This window comes from Neovison vison, chromosome 3 (genome assembly GCF_020171115.1).
Source record: "Neovison vison isolate M4711 chromosome 3, ASM_NN_V1, whole genome shotgun sequence".
NCBI lineage: Eukaryota > Metazoa > Chordata > Mammalia > Carnivora > Mustelidae > Neogale > Neogale vison.
The window spans coordinates 124,231,922-124,247,486 of NC_058093.1; the positions used below are offsets into that span (position 1 = coordinate 124,231,922).

The 15,565-nt window shown below is 55.6% G+C and overlaps 1 protein-coding gene across 9 annotated transcripts in view; it reads right to left on the reverse strand.

Moving 5' to 3' along the window:
* The window catches only part of ATP9B (ATPase phospholipid transporting 9B (putative)), a 223,685-nt gene that overhangs the window by 31,295 nt on the left and 176,825 nt on the right, over positions 1-15,565 (reverse strand). For 8 of the 9 annotated variants that reach the window (XM_044242779.1, XM_044242783.1, XM_044242781.1 and 5 more), the window contains 2 exons: positions 15,155-15,267; positions 12,314-12,562 (listed from right to left, as the gene is read on the reverse strand). In XM_044242779.1, the coding sequence (XP_044098714.1) occupies positions 12,314-12,562; positions 15,155-15,267 (362 nt within the window). The remainder of the gene's footprint in view (positions 1-12,313; positions 12,563-15,154; positions 15,268-15,565) is intronic. The other variant, XM_044242785.1, reaches the window with a different exon arrangement.

Sequence of the window (15,565 nt, forward strand, 5' to 3'; positions counted from 1 at the left end):
GCTCAGAGTCAGGAGAGCATGCTGCGACCCCTCACCGCGCCGGGGAGCGAATGCAAGGCCAGAGCGTCCCCTGCGTCCAGGCCGGCGCCTGACTCTGCACAAAGCCTGGCCTGCTGGGCCTGCGCTCAGCCCGGGGAGCAACATGGGAGGGACCGCGGCACCGTGGGAACCAGCAGCCAACTGCACATGCTCTGCACCATCCATGTGCTTTCCGGAGCGGAGCTGGCCTCGTGGGCTTCCCCTGACCTACCGGAGCTGGAAGTGAAGGTCAGCCACAGGGGGTCACCCGTGTCTCCACGAATGACCTCCGATGAAAAGCCTGGAGGCCAAGACTCGGGTGGGCTTCCTGGGCTGGCCGCATCCGTGCACGTCACTGCTGTGACCAGTGAGCGCTGTGCACACGACCCATGGGGAGAGGGGGAGAGGGCGCTCACGTCAGGCCTCTCGGGGACCCCGGCCTGTGCACCTCTTCCGCTGGCCCCACCGGTCCTGCCGTGGAGGACCTGCCGCGGTGGACCTGCCGTGGAGGACGCGAGTCTGAAGGCTGGGCACAGTCCTGCTCGGGGACACAAGGCTGGAAGAAGGTCCCACGGACCCTGAACTGCAGTATACGTCTGACCACGTGCAGAGCACGTGTCTGCCAAGTCCCGGGAGACTCCCCAGCTGAGACTCTGCAGGGCAGGTGAGCCTGCCCAGGTCAGCAGTGGGAATGCCCCAGGTCAGGCAGAGAACGGAAAAGCCAAGTGGAGACGGCCGGGTGGTACTGGGCACGGCCTTGGGGAGAGAGTAAAAGAAAAAAACCTGCCTTTTGATTGGTTTCGGGATTTTTCACCGCTTTTTAAGACTACGTCAAGCCATCTAGAATGGGGTGACCAGGGCCACAGGTGGAGACCCTGTGTTAGACGTGGCAGAACTGAAGGCAGGACGGCCGGTCTTCCCACAGCAGCAAGGCCTCAGGCGGCCCGAGTGTTGTCGGGTCCCCGCTCGGCACCGCCCGGTGGGACAGCCCCAGGGTGGCGGGCACGCCCCCTGCAGGGTGGTGGCCTCCGTGACTGACTGTGCCACCCGGAGTCGGGCATCCGCGGCGGCCTCCTGGGCTGCAGTCAGTGTCTGCTCCAGCCGGGGTGGACGCTCCGCGGGCGGGGGAGCCCGACTCCAGGCCACCCCCAGGAGCACTCCCGAGTGGCTCTTTTCGACTCCTCCCGCCTGCACCCCCCGCCCCGGCCCCGGGCTGGGTGGTCGGTTTGCAGACAGTAACCGCGGCCGCGTCTGGCTCCTGAACAGAGCAGCCGGGGCAGATGCAAGCCTCGCATCCCGCAGGCGTGTGCGCTGTTGAATAGCGAGTCACCGTGCAGCTCGAGTTAGAACTCACGTTCTCTGGCTTTCCAGAGAGTTCGTAAGCTCCTGAGGTTTGCCCAGATCCCGAGACCGTATCCGGCTACCACAGCGCTACGGTCTGGAGCTCCGGCAACACAGTCCTGATTACAGAACTACGGAAAGACGGGGGGCCGTCACCGGAAAGAGCACAGCCAACAGGGGCCAACAATCCCACAGCCCGCTTCCGGTGGGACAGCACAGGCACCCTGGACACAAGTTTCCCGTAAAACCTCACTACGCGCTGCAAATGGCCCAGGACTCCCCAGGTGAATTCTGAACGTCCCCAGTGAAAGGGGCCTCTGACGCTCTGACCCTAAACTGGACGCTTCCGAGGACACGCCGCCACCCCCTCCGCGCCCCACCAGGCGGGATCCGCGGCCCACACGCGCGGACCTACATCGGTGGATGACGGACGTCACGACCCATGAAGCCGTCCAGCGGCTCGCACCTGGCCAGCGCGCCAGGCCGACTGTGCGCAGCCATCACCGTCCGAGGATGAGCTCTGCACAAGCCCAAGCGGACGACAGATGCTGCGGGCACGGTCACGACGAAACCGCTCGGGGGTGAGAGGATCCCTTTGGATGAAACAAAATCCTGTTTCGGCGACATGCGTATAAAGAGCCAACCCCAGGGACGGACGTGGACACAAGGTGTTTGCGGAGGGCTTCCCGCCAGTGTGCTCAGGACCTGGCCCGCATCACACAAGTGGCTCCAAGCGCGCGGGAGGCGTGAGCAGAGTGTCCGGTTCTGGTTTTGAGCTTTACCTTCTCGACTCAGAGCACAGTGGGCGTAAAGGGAACCAGGTCAAAATTCATACAAATTCATTTCATACAAATTCATTTGGCTCTATTTTCGTCCTAAGACATTTAAGTGATTAAAATATACAAACTTCGCAAAAGCACACGAGCTGCGCTGGTGTGTAATGTGGCTACGAAGCCTGAAGCCACCCAAGTAATGACCGCGTGAGCGCAGACGCCCGGAGGGCTGCCGTGTGGCTCGGGCCCACGGAAGGCGGGCTCGTGGCGGAGGACACCAGCCTGGGAGCAAACCCGCCGGCCCACTGGAGCCTCTGCCTGGCCCGGGTGTGCGTTCAGGGCTGTGCCGGCGAGCCTGCCCGTCTCTCCAGCCAGTCCCCCAGGCTGCGACTCCTGCCTCCACCACCGGGAAGGCTTCGCGGACGGTCTGAGGTGCCACGTCCCGGCTCCCTCCCACTCTGCTCCTCACGCGCCTGAGCTTTCTGCTGCGGCCCTCACTGCAGCCCACACACGCGCCCAGGGGTGGGCTTACACGTCACCTTCCACACCGGAACCCACAGAGGTTCTAGAAGCTTTATGCTTGAGGCCCCCGAGGTCTACTGGGCTCACTGCAGTGTTTTCGGGGGCAGCACAAAACATTCCTTCGAGAAGAGAGAACTCAGAGTCTCTTACCCGGAATGGCTTCAGAACGGAGGGGGACAGGCCCCTACACCACGCGCGGGTACGCAAATGGCTCCGTCCTTAGCACCTGCGCCCGGCGGCACTCTCCCGGTGCCCAGCGTCGTGGGGTCTGAGCACCGTCTCTCCCCCTCAGGTTTCCAGCCAGTTCTTCCCCCACGAAACGCTGACAGACGCACGAAGCCTCACCGCTCCTGCTGTTTGATATGGCCGACACCTCTTCTCGGCAGCGCGGTCCGGATCTCTTGCCAACGTTTAAGATGCGGTGGGTGGGGGGGAGGGTCTCTCGTTGCCGGGTTCTGAGAAGTCCTCATGTCTTGTGGTTCCCCCCCGTTGGCCAGGGATGTATTTCACAAACATTCTACAGCTCTGTGGCTTGCCCTCGCCTTAATGGTGTCTTCTGAAGAATGTGGTTTTTACCATCAACAACTTCTTCTACAAACTCTGCTGTGTCCCATGAAATCACTGACTCAAGCCTACATATTTTTTCTTTTTTTTTTTTTAAAGATTTTATTTATTTATTGGACAGACAGAGATCCCAAGTAGGCAGAGAGGAGGAGGCAGGCTCCCCGCTGAGCAGAGAGCCCGATGTGGGGCTCGATCCAGGACCCTGAGACCATAACCCAAGCCGAAGGCAGAGGCTTTAACCCACTGAGCCACCCAGGCGCCCCCAGATTTTTTTCTTCTAGAAATTTTATACTCTTAGGTTTTCTACACATCTGTGACCAATTTGAGTTAATTTTTAAAAACAAGTATTTATTTGAAAGAGACATAGAGCATGAGTGGGAGGAGGAGGAAGCAGCCTTCCCGCGGAGAAGGGAGCCTGACGCAAGAATCAATCCTAGGACCCTGGATCATGGCTGGAACCGACTGCGTCCCCCGGTGTCTCTTGAGTCAAGTTTTGTACATGGGGAGAGATCCTGGTTGAAGCTTTGTGTACGACAGTCCCGTCGCTCTGGCATCAACCCCACCTCAACCCCTGGGCATCGTCGCAGAAGTCAGCCGGCACCTTCCCGTTTGGAGTACGACTCACCCTCACGCACAGGCCCTCTTCGACTCTCCGTCATGGGCTTGGTGCCGACGGCAGACCGATTCTGTGTGCGTTGGTTCACGTTATCCTTAAGTACTTCGTGTGCTTTGGTGCAGTATACATGGTCCAATGAAACATCTCAATTTGCTCCCTGTTAGTGTATAAACACGTACCTAATTTTTGTACATGTATGATGTGCGATTTTGGTCAATCTACTTCTTAAACATTACCACTCTTTTTAGTAGCACCTTTGGGATTTTCTACGGGGATAATCATATCCTCCACCAAAAAGGACAGTTTTCTTCCTCTCTGCTTTGTATCTCCCTTTTGTGTTAGCGCCCGGCTAGTTCTGCGTGGGAGAGCGGGCACCCCGGCCTGCTCCGAACACGAGAAGCAAGTTACCACTGTTTCCTAGGGCGCACCGTGTCAGCGGCAGGGTTTCTCACAGACGTCCTTGTTAGACTGCACAGATGCTCTTACCCCGAGTTTACAGAGAGATTTTATCAGGAACAGATGCTGGATTTTTGCCAAGTGCTTTTCCCCCTGAAGCTCCTGGAACCATCACGCGGACTGTCCCCCGTGGTCCGTGGATCACTGACTGACAGACGAGCACCCAACCAGCCCTGCCTTCCTGGGGTAAGCTTCATCTGATCGGAAGTGTTCTCCTTCTCGGATCCTGCTGGGCTTTATCCGGCCTCCCTCCGTGGGACGTCTGCGCCCACACTCACAGCCAGTACAAATAACACCAAGTGGCTGGTCCGTGGCTCTCTCATGATGCCTTTGTCTGATACCGGTGTCCGTTTAACACCACACAAGTGTGTTTCCTCCCCTACCGTATTTGGGAAGAGTTTATATAGAATTGTTATTATTTCCCTTAAATGTTTGGTTGAACACGTGGGCCTGGATGTGGGAAGGTGTGCAACTGCGAATCATAGTCCTTGATGACATGTGAGGCCTGAGACTGCTTTGGGTATTGTGCTGACTGCGAGAGAGCGGGGGGAACCCCCGGTGTGCGCACAACGTCCAGCCTTGCTCTCCCGCAAGTGGTAGTGGAGGCCTGACAGGGGTGAGGGGCTCCAAGGCTCAAGACCATGGACTCCCGGCACAGTGCTCTTCACAGCAGGTTCTCCCATGCTGGTAAAACACAGATCCGTAGCGTAGTTAATGCAAACGTGTGTGGCTTAACTTATTAAACAACACACACTGCAACCTTCACATTGAGTGACGTTAACTGTTTTCAAAACAGACCAATCAGGCATAATATAAGGAATTTGTAAAGGATGTTTAATCTTGCAGATGTAGTTTCAGTAGATTTTGAAGAAATCTAGACAGTGGAGGGCTTAAAACTCCGCAGATGTTTGCCAAGGGGGGCCAGGGCTCCCAGTGACCGACGTCAATGAGGACACCTCTCCCAGAAGCTGGTAAGAGACTGAGTGTAGGTAAAGACTGGTAACAATGCTCTGAAGCACAGCTTTAAAATTAGCTGTTTTTTCCTCCCACATGACACAGTTCTACTTAGGTTCATGATTACATATCTTCATTGCTGTTGCTATGTGAATGGGGCAACGTCTTCAGTGTAGCAGGTTGTGGCTGATTATTAGAAAAACGTGGGTCTGTGTGTTTTTACTGGGTCTCCCGGATGACGATTCTTTGGTTGCTGAAATACACAGTCACGCGGTGCTGACGTGCTGATCTTATTTCCTTGTAGCAACGCTCATGACTGCTTGCTGACATACTGTGTGGATCGAACGTCCAGGACTGTGTGAAATGGCACTGGTGCCAGCGGACTTCCTGCTTTAGTCTTCACTTGGAAACAATCGTGGAGTTTATCTGGTGTGACGGTGAGTCCTAACTTACGGCTGGTGTCATGAATTCTGCTCAAGACGGACTTCTCTATTTTGCATGGACTATTACTGGATGTGCAGAGGGCCTCCTTGGTTTGTTCCGATCAGGAACGGGTACTGAAGCAACGTGAGTACGTTTGTGAAGGCACTCCCTAGTGGAGGGGCGACTATCCCGCGACAGCCGACCCCTCCGGAGCCCTGCTCACGTCCCTCCCAGCACTGCTCTTCTATGCCTGGGAAAATGCTACCTGGTCGTGTCTTTCAACACACTGTAGGTCTGGGGGATGACAGGATTTCTGTGTCTATGTTCATTAGCTCAACTGTAAGTCTCTTACTGTGTGTATGTTTATGTTATCTTGATCAGATTTTAGAATTTGGGATTAAGCTGGGTTCAGGAACTGATTTAGAAACCTTTGGAATATCGTCCTTGATCCAGAAAAGTTTCATGTTGGATTAATTTTGCACTGAGTTTGTACTCACTGGTTTGTATTATTTATACTAGTTACTATTTTGCTAATGATTTCTGAATTTATTGCCTTCTCAATCATTACTTTTTGCTCTCCTTATCTTTTCTTTCTCCTACTTTCCTCTGGTTTTACTTTATCCTTTTGAATTTTTAGTCGATATGAGCTCACTTGTTCTGTCTCTTCTTACTGGTGGACACAGCCTCTGGTCTGTCTGCTAAGTGCTCCCAGGGTACGTCCTCCAAGGGAAATGCAGCGTCGTCTGCCGCCCCGGCCACAATGCCGTCTGCACCTGGAGGCTGGAGTGTGAGCACAGTTGTTCGGTGCTTGCAGGACGTTGCTTTGGATCTCTGGCCTCTCCTGACCAGGGCTTCTCTTTGGTTGTGTTCTCTGTACTAACAGGACACACATACAAAGCTGCTGAGGGCTGGGTAGAAATGGTCAGGTCTTTGGCTCAGAATTTATGTCAGGAGCAGGAACACATGGCTGCCTGCCTTCCCCATCAGCGAGGCCCTCTCAGTCGGGGAGAAGGCCAGAGGTGCACCTCTTCTTGTTCCCGGGGGTGCGGTCTGTGATGGCGTGCCATCCAGCACCCGTGGTCCTGTATCCGTGGCCCACAGAACACGAAACTGTCCTGGCACTCAGGTATGGGCTCTTTAGTAAGGAAGTTTCCAGTGCTACTGCTTGACTTGATCTGCTTCGATGGTTTTGTCAGTACTGGGATGAAATGCGGGGAAAGCGGTTTAACAAATCCTCCTCGTGTGCTGCAGTGTTCCTCCAGAAGCCGCTGCTTCCAACAGGACATAATCCTGCGAGATCTTCTGTGAAATGTAAAGATAACTCCGAATTTAAAGGGTTAATACACTTCAAAGGACGAGTTCCGCCGACTGCGAGCTCATCCACAAGCCGCTCAGTGACACACGGTCTCTGTCGCACGCACAACTCTCCCTGCTAAGGAACCGGTGCAGGACGGTGTTCCCAGGGTCCTTCCATAGGACAGAAAATTTGAGGGAAGATCTTAACGTTTGTCTTTCTCTACGATTTCATTATCCAGAAACTTCTGTGCTATTACTGAAAAGCCTGGGAGAACTTTCTCTCATCATATTAGCAATCAAATACACACACCTGCCAGCTACAGGCCAGGGATACCTTTCTTCCCGCGCACGTGATCGACCGTACCCTGACCACGGGCCTCGCGTACCTGCGTGCGGTTCCCCACGCTGCTGACCCGCCCGCGCTACAAACACGAGCACAGTCTCAACACCCAGAAAAGCTGCCGCCCAGCAGTCACGGCCGGCCGCGCGCACGGGGCACTGTCCTGGGAGGGGCCGGCCCCCCACGCGCCCACGCCACGCCGCTTACCCCACGGCGCTGGGCACGCACACGTGCAGACGCACAACGGGTGCACACCATGTGCGTGAGAGCCGCTTCGGTGAGTCCAGAAGCCAAAGGCCGTTGAGCGTGTGCTATTCTTCCACGTCTAAAAAACCCCCCTGTGGTCTGGTGGCAACGTTCGCTCATTCGTGCTAGTAAGTGTCCGGCTGGGGAGTGGTGACGGCGCCCGACGCAACACGGGACACAGAAGGCCGCGGGGAGAGGACCGCCGCCACAGCGGTGGTCGGCAGGCATCAGACATCTCGGCCAAGCCTTCCTTCTGGGCCCGAAGAAGCCAGACTCTTCAGGTTTGTGTCACCACGTGCCCTGGTCACTGGGGTCGGCGACGGCGAGCACCAAGGCTCCGGCTCCGGAGCGCGCGTCCGCTCTGCTGGCTCGCGTTACTCGGGGCGCGCACGGGACACACACAACTGAAGGGGGACGGGTCTTAATTCCGCCCAGGAATCTCCCGGGAACGTGGAAGGTTGACTGCGCTGCTCTTTGCTGTGCTGCGGCTGGAAGAGCCAACGTGGCCGGCAAGTGAGTTTCTCTGAGAGAGAACGCGTCCTGAGAGACAGGGCCAGGGCGTCAGCGGGCCCCCCGGGGAGGGCGAGATGCGTCGCGGACGCGTGAACGTTACCACCACTTGCTGCTCCTTCGAGGTCCACCGATGTCCCACGATGACGCGTCCCGGCAAGCTGAAGACCGCACCTCACAGACCTCACAGAGCCTTTAAGGGTTGACCATCAACTCCCCCAGAATTTCCTTATTCGTATGAACATCCGTTTGTGCACGTCTGTAGGTAAGGGAGACCCTTCCTGTCTTCGAGGAAAGTGAAGACGAAGGCCACCTGCGTGGTGAAGAACGGCGACTGCGCTAGCAGGGACCGAGGAGAACGTTCTCCTGCAGTCACACTCTCTGGAAAGCTGAAGGGGACACGAGAGCCACAAACACGCAGGGACGAGACGAGCAGGGCGGGACGCAGAACGCACAAAACCAGGGACGTCTCCGACATGATAATGCTGCTTATTAACCATACGTGTTGTGAGAGGTCAGAGCTGAGGTCAAACAGAAAACATCAATTGAGCCGTTTCCTGGAATAAAGCTCCAGGGTGCAATATCCTAAGCACTTTGTTCAATAAAAAACGCTTTTAAAACGGGGCTTTGGTGATTGGGAAGCATCGCCATCATCCGTCAACCTAAGTGCGGCGAAGTTCAATAAGCTAAATAATGAACCATTTAGATGATTTTCCTCGGGCCTGAGGGATCTGCAAACATCGCATCGAAAGGGCTCTTAAAAAATTATGACAAACTCTATTTTCTTCATTTTCAGATTTAAAATACATGTTCGGGATTTTTTTTTCCGGTTACTTAAATGGGTTGCTACTTTTAATTATTGTCCAATCTCCAAAGTAGAAAGAAATTTTAAACAAGGAAAAAATTCAGCGATAAGACTGGCAGTTTCTATCTGAGTCCAGTAATCTTGGAATCGATGAGATCCCGCTCTACTGTGAATATCTAATTTAAGATTTAAAAAGTGTTATAAGTTATATAAATACCTAAAGATGAAAAATCCCATGTATTTTCAATAAAACTTGTATTAACTTTTGGCAGGTAATAAGGTAAATATGTAAATAGTATTTTTACAATTTCTAGTAAGATTTTTCTTGAGAAACATCTGTGGCCTCAGTTTCCCATCTTTAAGACTGGGAAATAGTTTTCAATGTACAGTCGTAGGCAATTTGGAGAATTTCTAGAATGTTACATCATGCAAAGAATGTGTTCAACCCCTTCTTCATGTGAAACGGAACGTGGCCCACGTCCACAGAGGGCTGTGGCCTTCGTGGCCCATGCTGGCTCGCGACGGAGGCAGTTTAGAGATCCGCTGGCTTAGCTCTTCCTCTTAGCAGTGTCGCCTACATTTCCTGTTACCAGATAACAAGATGGGCCACGCACACGCTTCCCAAAGCCGCGTGGGGTCTGGGCACAACAGACGTCTCCGTATTTATAGGTCAACACGACCTCCAGCGTGTACCCGTGGTGCTAACGAGGTCCCGTGCGCCGGCCAGCGGACTCCAGACCAAGCGTGCCGAGGAGAGGCGGAGAGACGGCGGGCTGGGCCTCCGCACGCGCCCCGCGCCTCCTCCCTCTGTCGCGCCGGGGGATGATGTGACCCCGTGACGGGAGCTCCCCGCCACAAAGTCGTCAGGCACCAGAAGCGGGGGAGGACCTTCCACTCTGATGCCACCTGGCTACGGACTCCAGGGCTCTATGTCCCGTGGAACGCCAAGGCCCGATGGTCCCAGGAATCCGGTTTCTAAGTAATCACCGTGAGGAGCTCCCCGTCTCCGCCCACGGCAGCCCCGTCCCAGCACCTCCCTGCAGCCTGGGCCTCGGGGGACTGGCTGAGACCTGCACACCCGGGGGGCCGCTGCGGGAGGACAAGGAGGGGCCCCGTGTAAGCAGGCGTCGAGGGGAGGCCGGGGGCCAGTGCGGCTGGTCTCTGCTTTCCAGTTAGAGAAAAACGGAGCTTTCATCTTCTTGGCTGTGTCTACCACCTCTACGCTCTTCCACGAGTAACGACGCGGCCTAGTGTTCCCGAAGTAGACCGCTCTGGTTGCAGTGAGGTCACTTCCTGACTCAATAAGCAAGTGCCTATGCACATCTTTAAAAATAAATTTGGTTTCAAATAACACAGGGTGCACAGAGCCTCGTCACATGCTGTGAGTCTGCTGTGCATTTTGGTTCCTTGTCATCACGAGGTCAGAACAAGGTAAGCGGTCCACACATCTCTGTCTCCACTGTGTGGCCTGCGGTGGGGGCACTGGGGAGGGACCACAGCCCCCAGCGCTGCCCCAGCGCGCCCCCTGCTCTGCCGCAGTGTTCGCTGCACACCCCGGCGGGCGCCCCCTGGTTCTCCGCTGTGGGCGCCACTTGGTGCATCTCCAGAAGGGAGAAGCGTTGGCCCCGCACTCGGCCCAGCAATCAGTGCTTCTGGAACCAGGCATTAGGAACAGAAAATGGCAAATACACAAGAAAGACAAGAAAACAGAACCGTCAGTCCCCCTGCTGGGCGGACAGGGTGAGGGGTGCCAGCGCGTCCGCGGTGGTTCCCAGGAGACTGCAGACACAGAGGGCGCCTCTGGGAACAAAACACGCCGCAATCGGCCCGAGGAGCTTTCAAGGAGCAGGGAGGTCCTGAGGACCGGTGTGCCTGGCCGCAGGGAAGCGGGACACGAGCCCTGGCCAGCCACAGCCACGATACACGTCTACGCAGTCCTCCCGGCCGCGGGGCCTGAGCAGGCTCCAGCTATTACTCACAGCACGCCTCTCCCAACACCGGAAACTCACAGGTGTGTCTTCTGAGCTCTTCCTTAGCATCACCGAGCACAACAGTGACGCTCCTGCCCCCGCCCAGACTCTGCGGCGCACGTGACACCCCAGTATCTCAGCACTCCTGGCTTCACGCTGCGGCTCCCAACAGCAGCGCAAGGCCCCAGCCCTCGGGACTCCCTGACACGGACATCCCAGGGGAAAGTGGCACCTGTCCCTTGCCGTGAGGTCACGAGAGCGGAGCGACCTCGCTCTTCTGAAGTAGTCCTGTTTACGAGAACCACCGGGCTCCTCTCTTTGATAAAACGTTACATCTGATTTTCCTCCTTAAACCCTGACTGAGGGCACTTTTGGGGGTTATCATGGGATCTAATTCCACGAGGAGTTAAAGAAGCTTGTTTGCTTCCGCTGCTTCCACGGCTGTCGGTCTGATTACAGAATCAGATCAGTAACCTTGACTACGAGAGAGTGCGCAAGAAAACGGTATTTAAAATACACTGCCTGAACGGGAGCCGGGCAAATTAACAATGGCTTTTACCAAAAGTCAAAGAATGGGGGCGCCTAGGTGGCTCAGGCGGTTAAGCATCTGCCTTCAGCTCGGGTCGTGATTCCAAGGGCCTGGAATCGAGTCCCTGCTCAGCGAAGAGCCTGCTTCTCCCTCTCCTTCTCCCCCTGCTTGTGTGCTCTCTGACAAAAATAAATAAAATCTTCAAAAAAATACAAATAAAAAATGAAAGTAAAAAAATGTAACGTCAGAAATGACTAATCTGCTACATTTAAGATTTTACTCTTTCTGTCTTCTGTAGATTTTTGAAATGCTCTATATCTCAATTCTCTCTCTCTCTCTCTTTTTAAAAGATTTTATTTATTTATTTGACAGAGAGAGACCACAAGCAGGCAGAGAGTCAGGCAGAGAGAGAGGAGGAAACAGGTTCCCCGCTGAGCAGAGAGCCCGATGCGGGACTCGATCCCAGGACCCTGAGACCATGACCTGAGCCGAAAACAGAGGTTTTAACCCACTGAGCCACCCAACTCATATTTATTTTGAAATAAATATGCTATAGCTAAATTCTGGCAGAAACCCCAAACCGACCACCCGTCAATTTAGCAGGCCGGCCTCACGATTCACGGGGAGCGGAGATGGCACGATGAGGGACAACGCGGGCTGCAGCAGCTCCATTAGGATCTGACTTGGTCACAAATCCGTTTATGACATCGCTCAAGCTCTGACTTTTCTCCTCTGTTTCCCAGGAAGTCACTCTCTGGACTTTCTGGGCTATGCGGGCACAGCAGGCCCAAATGCACGGATCCCAAAGAGCCGTTGAGGCCTTCCGGGCTGGAGCTCAGGCACCATCCGAAGCGGTAACTAAGCTCCCCTCACGCTCACCCTCCCAGAAGGAAATCTCGTGCCTCGCTGGCAGTTTGGTTTCTGAGAGTCTCTGAAAGGCCCCGACTGACCTCATCGGGGCTGGCGGCCTGGTAGGTGCGGTTCCCGTCGCTGAAGTCCTGGTCCGCCTCCGCGTCCTCGGCCTCCGCGGGCGCGCCGGCTCGAGGCTCGTACACGGGGGTCACGTTGTGGCACAGAGCGATGGCCCTCACGGCTTCGTGGACTCGGCTGCTGACGCTTCTCCGCACTTTGGGAGCGGCGGATTGGGCTTTTCTGGGGGGCGTCGCGCTGCCGGCATGTCCGCCGGCCGGAGGCTGCGCCTGAGGAAATACGAACGTACAGAAGGGAGCACACGGCTGCCGCGGGGTGACGAGCACGTGTCCGCGAGGCAGGGGGCGGGCAGCTCTCCCGGAGCCGCGGCTCACACCCTGGCCCGGTCGCGCTGACGCTGTCCCGCGGCCTGCGCGCGAAGCCTCCCGGGTGTCCCCTCCCCAGACGGGCCGCGCGGTCCCGACGGCCGCGGCGCTTTCCTCTACCCCTGCTGAGCCCTCAAGGAGCCCTGCCTGTCCTCCGGGAAGGACGCACCAGAGCCGCACACTCCCCCGCCTCCGGGCTGCGCCGAAGCGGACGCAGCTGAGGGCAGGAAAGCACCGGGCGCGGCCCGCGAGCGCAGCGACCGAGTCCACCCGCGGCGGCCTCCGAGTCAGAGCCCAGCTCTGGGCAGAACCACGAGCGCCGCACGCCGGGCCGAGGCAGCCCCCACCGTCGGACGCCACGTCCCGCGCCCCATGTCTGTCCCGCCGCCACCCCTGCGCCGCAGAGGGACAGACACGCCTCGGCTCTCTTGCTCCCGAGCAGGCGAGTCCCTTCTGGACGGGGCGAGCGGGGCTGCCGAGCCGTGACTGGCGGCGGCCGATGACAGCGCTGTCTCAGGCGGGGGCCCGTCGCCGTGGCCCCCAGCCAGCATGCCGCCCGGGCTCGCCTCCCCCTACGGCGGCGCGGCAGAGGGCTTCAGTCAGGGTTACTGGCAGCCGTGTGACTTAACTCCGCACACTCGGGCCGCTCCCGAGACACCCTCCGTCCCCACATGCCTCCAGTGTGCACGTATCATCAGATCTGGGAGTTCTGGGTCACGCTGCAGAGGACCTGGTAGATGATTATCATCTTAATCAAAAGACAGAATCCCAGGAATAAAATCAATCTTCCAAAAAGTACTATCTAACCAGCCAACCAACAAGCAGTTTAGAAAAAAAGATTTTTAAAAAAATCTTCCTCCATGGAAACAAGTATCAACTATTTGCTGTTTTTCTACAGTGACATCCTTTCTGCTTTTAATTTCTCTAGTAAAATAGCTTATTGGGAACTATTAAAATATTCACGGATAATGTAAATTTATTTCTTTAAAAACAGATTTTACCTGGTACTGTTTCGACCTTGACCTAGATTACCAGGAGAAGGGAAGTCTTATTCCCTCTCCTTTTTGAGATTTTCCTTCTGTTGACAAATGTTCTAGAGTACAGAGTACCCTGTACTGAACTCAGTGACATCCAACTTAAGAAAGGGCTTGGTTCTAAGTGTACATGTGCATGTATGTGTGCCTGTGTACGTGATCATCACATACGATAAACATAGCCATTAGATAGTTTTCATTTCACAGCGTCTTGGAAAGTAAAGTATACGCCATCCTGGGAAACATTCCAGAAGAGAAGGTCCGCACAAGCTGACTGCGAGGCAGCCTACACTGAATTTGGTCAGAGCAAAAACTGCTCAGGGTGTGCGTGGCTCAGCCCCGGCTGTGAAAGTCAAGTCAGAAGGACGACATGAATGCACAGGGCCTACAGCCTCTGTGGGCACTGCCGCCAGATGGCCCACGGGAGCCTCGGGCAGCCGTGGTCCACGCACAGCAAGTCCCTGTCCCCAGGGGGCGGGCAAGCTGTGTGTCTGTGCCTGAGCTACACTAGCCTGTTACGACCGGGGTGACCAAACCTCACAAGAGGCCAGTAGAGAGGCAGAGAAGCAGCCCAGGAAAGTGACAGCTGGCCCTGGATTCAAACCACAGCTTTGTGCACGAGCATCTCAGAAGCCCTGGGGTCGTGAGGTTTGGTTACATAATCGGTGAATTCAGATGAGTGCAACGCGGATGCTCCCTGGGAACAGTCTACGGGACCCGCGTGGCCTCAGATGAACTCTGCCCGTGGCCTGCATCTGCCGGCTCCACGTCCTGTCACCGGGGCACACACGGCGCCTTGGGCCCCATGTCAGGACGGTCCCGGGCCACAGATGGACTTGCAGAGCACATGCCTACAAAACCTCCAGCAAACACTGTGGCTACGAGGCCGTGCATCTCCTGCACCTCCGAGAGCTGCCGACGTACTTGCAGATGAAACACTGGACGTCGGAGTTTCACTTCACGGTGACCGAGGAGAAACAGAGGCCCCGGGAGCGTCAGGGCTGTGGTGCACAGGCAGCCACTGAGGCCGAATGACAGCGACACTACAGCTCAGGACGCTGTGTGTCCACGTCCGTTTATCGAAGAGGCAGAAAAATATGAGAAAGTCTTACTAATTACAAAGAAACACAGAGGGACTGGTAAGAAACACCTGTGACGCAGTATTCTACTTAACTGTCTTAAAAATACTTCCTATAGCGAGTGACTTTTTCCCACTATTTCACTAAGAAAATTATTTAATATGAATAAATGGTTTAAGGTCATTATACTTTTTTATTATTTTATAGAACAGAAATGCTTACTTAAAATTGGCCCAGAAACTGTCTCCTGATTTATAAATGAGAACTGAATGTTTTAGGACAAAGACATTGGACGATTTCGAGATTAGCGGATGCGACAGGCTCAGGCCGGCTCGCCAAGCCTGGCACTCCCGCAGGCGGCCCCCCAGCCCCAACGGGCTCACCTGTGTGTATGGGTTCCTGAGGTGGCTCTGGATCTCGTCCATCGTGTCCGCTCCGTAGGACACGGTCCCCAAGTGCAGCCGCTTAAACACCATCTCGTTCTGGGTGAGGGTTCCTGCGACAAAGACCAGGCCACAGAGGAAGGTCACCAGTGGGACCAGGACCCCCCTGTCGTGTAATGGACATTCACGGGCCGACGCTCTCAGACCTGAGTGCCCCTCGGCAGTGGGAATGCTCTGCTCTGTAGTTCCGGCTGCCGGCGATGTCCTTCCCCATGGAGGACACGCGTCCCGCCCAGATCCCTCGGAAAAGCGGGTGATCACGTGGAGGGTCTGGCTTCCTGAGGGAAGGGCGGCTCTGCCTTTCAGTTCACATGCGCCGTTTGCTGCGAATATTACTTGTACCCGTTCTGA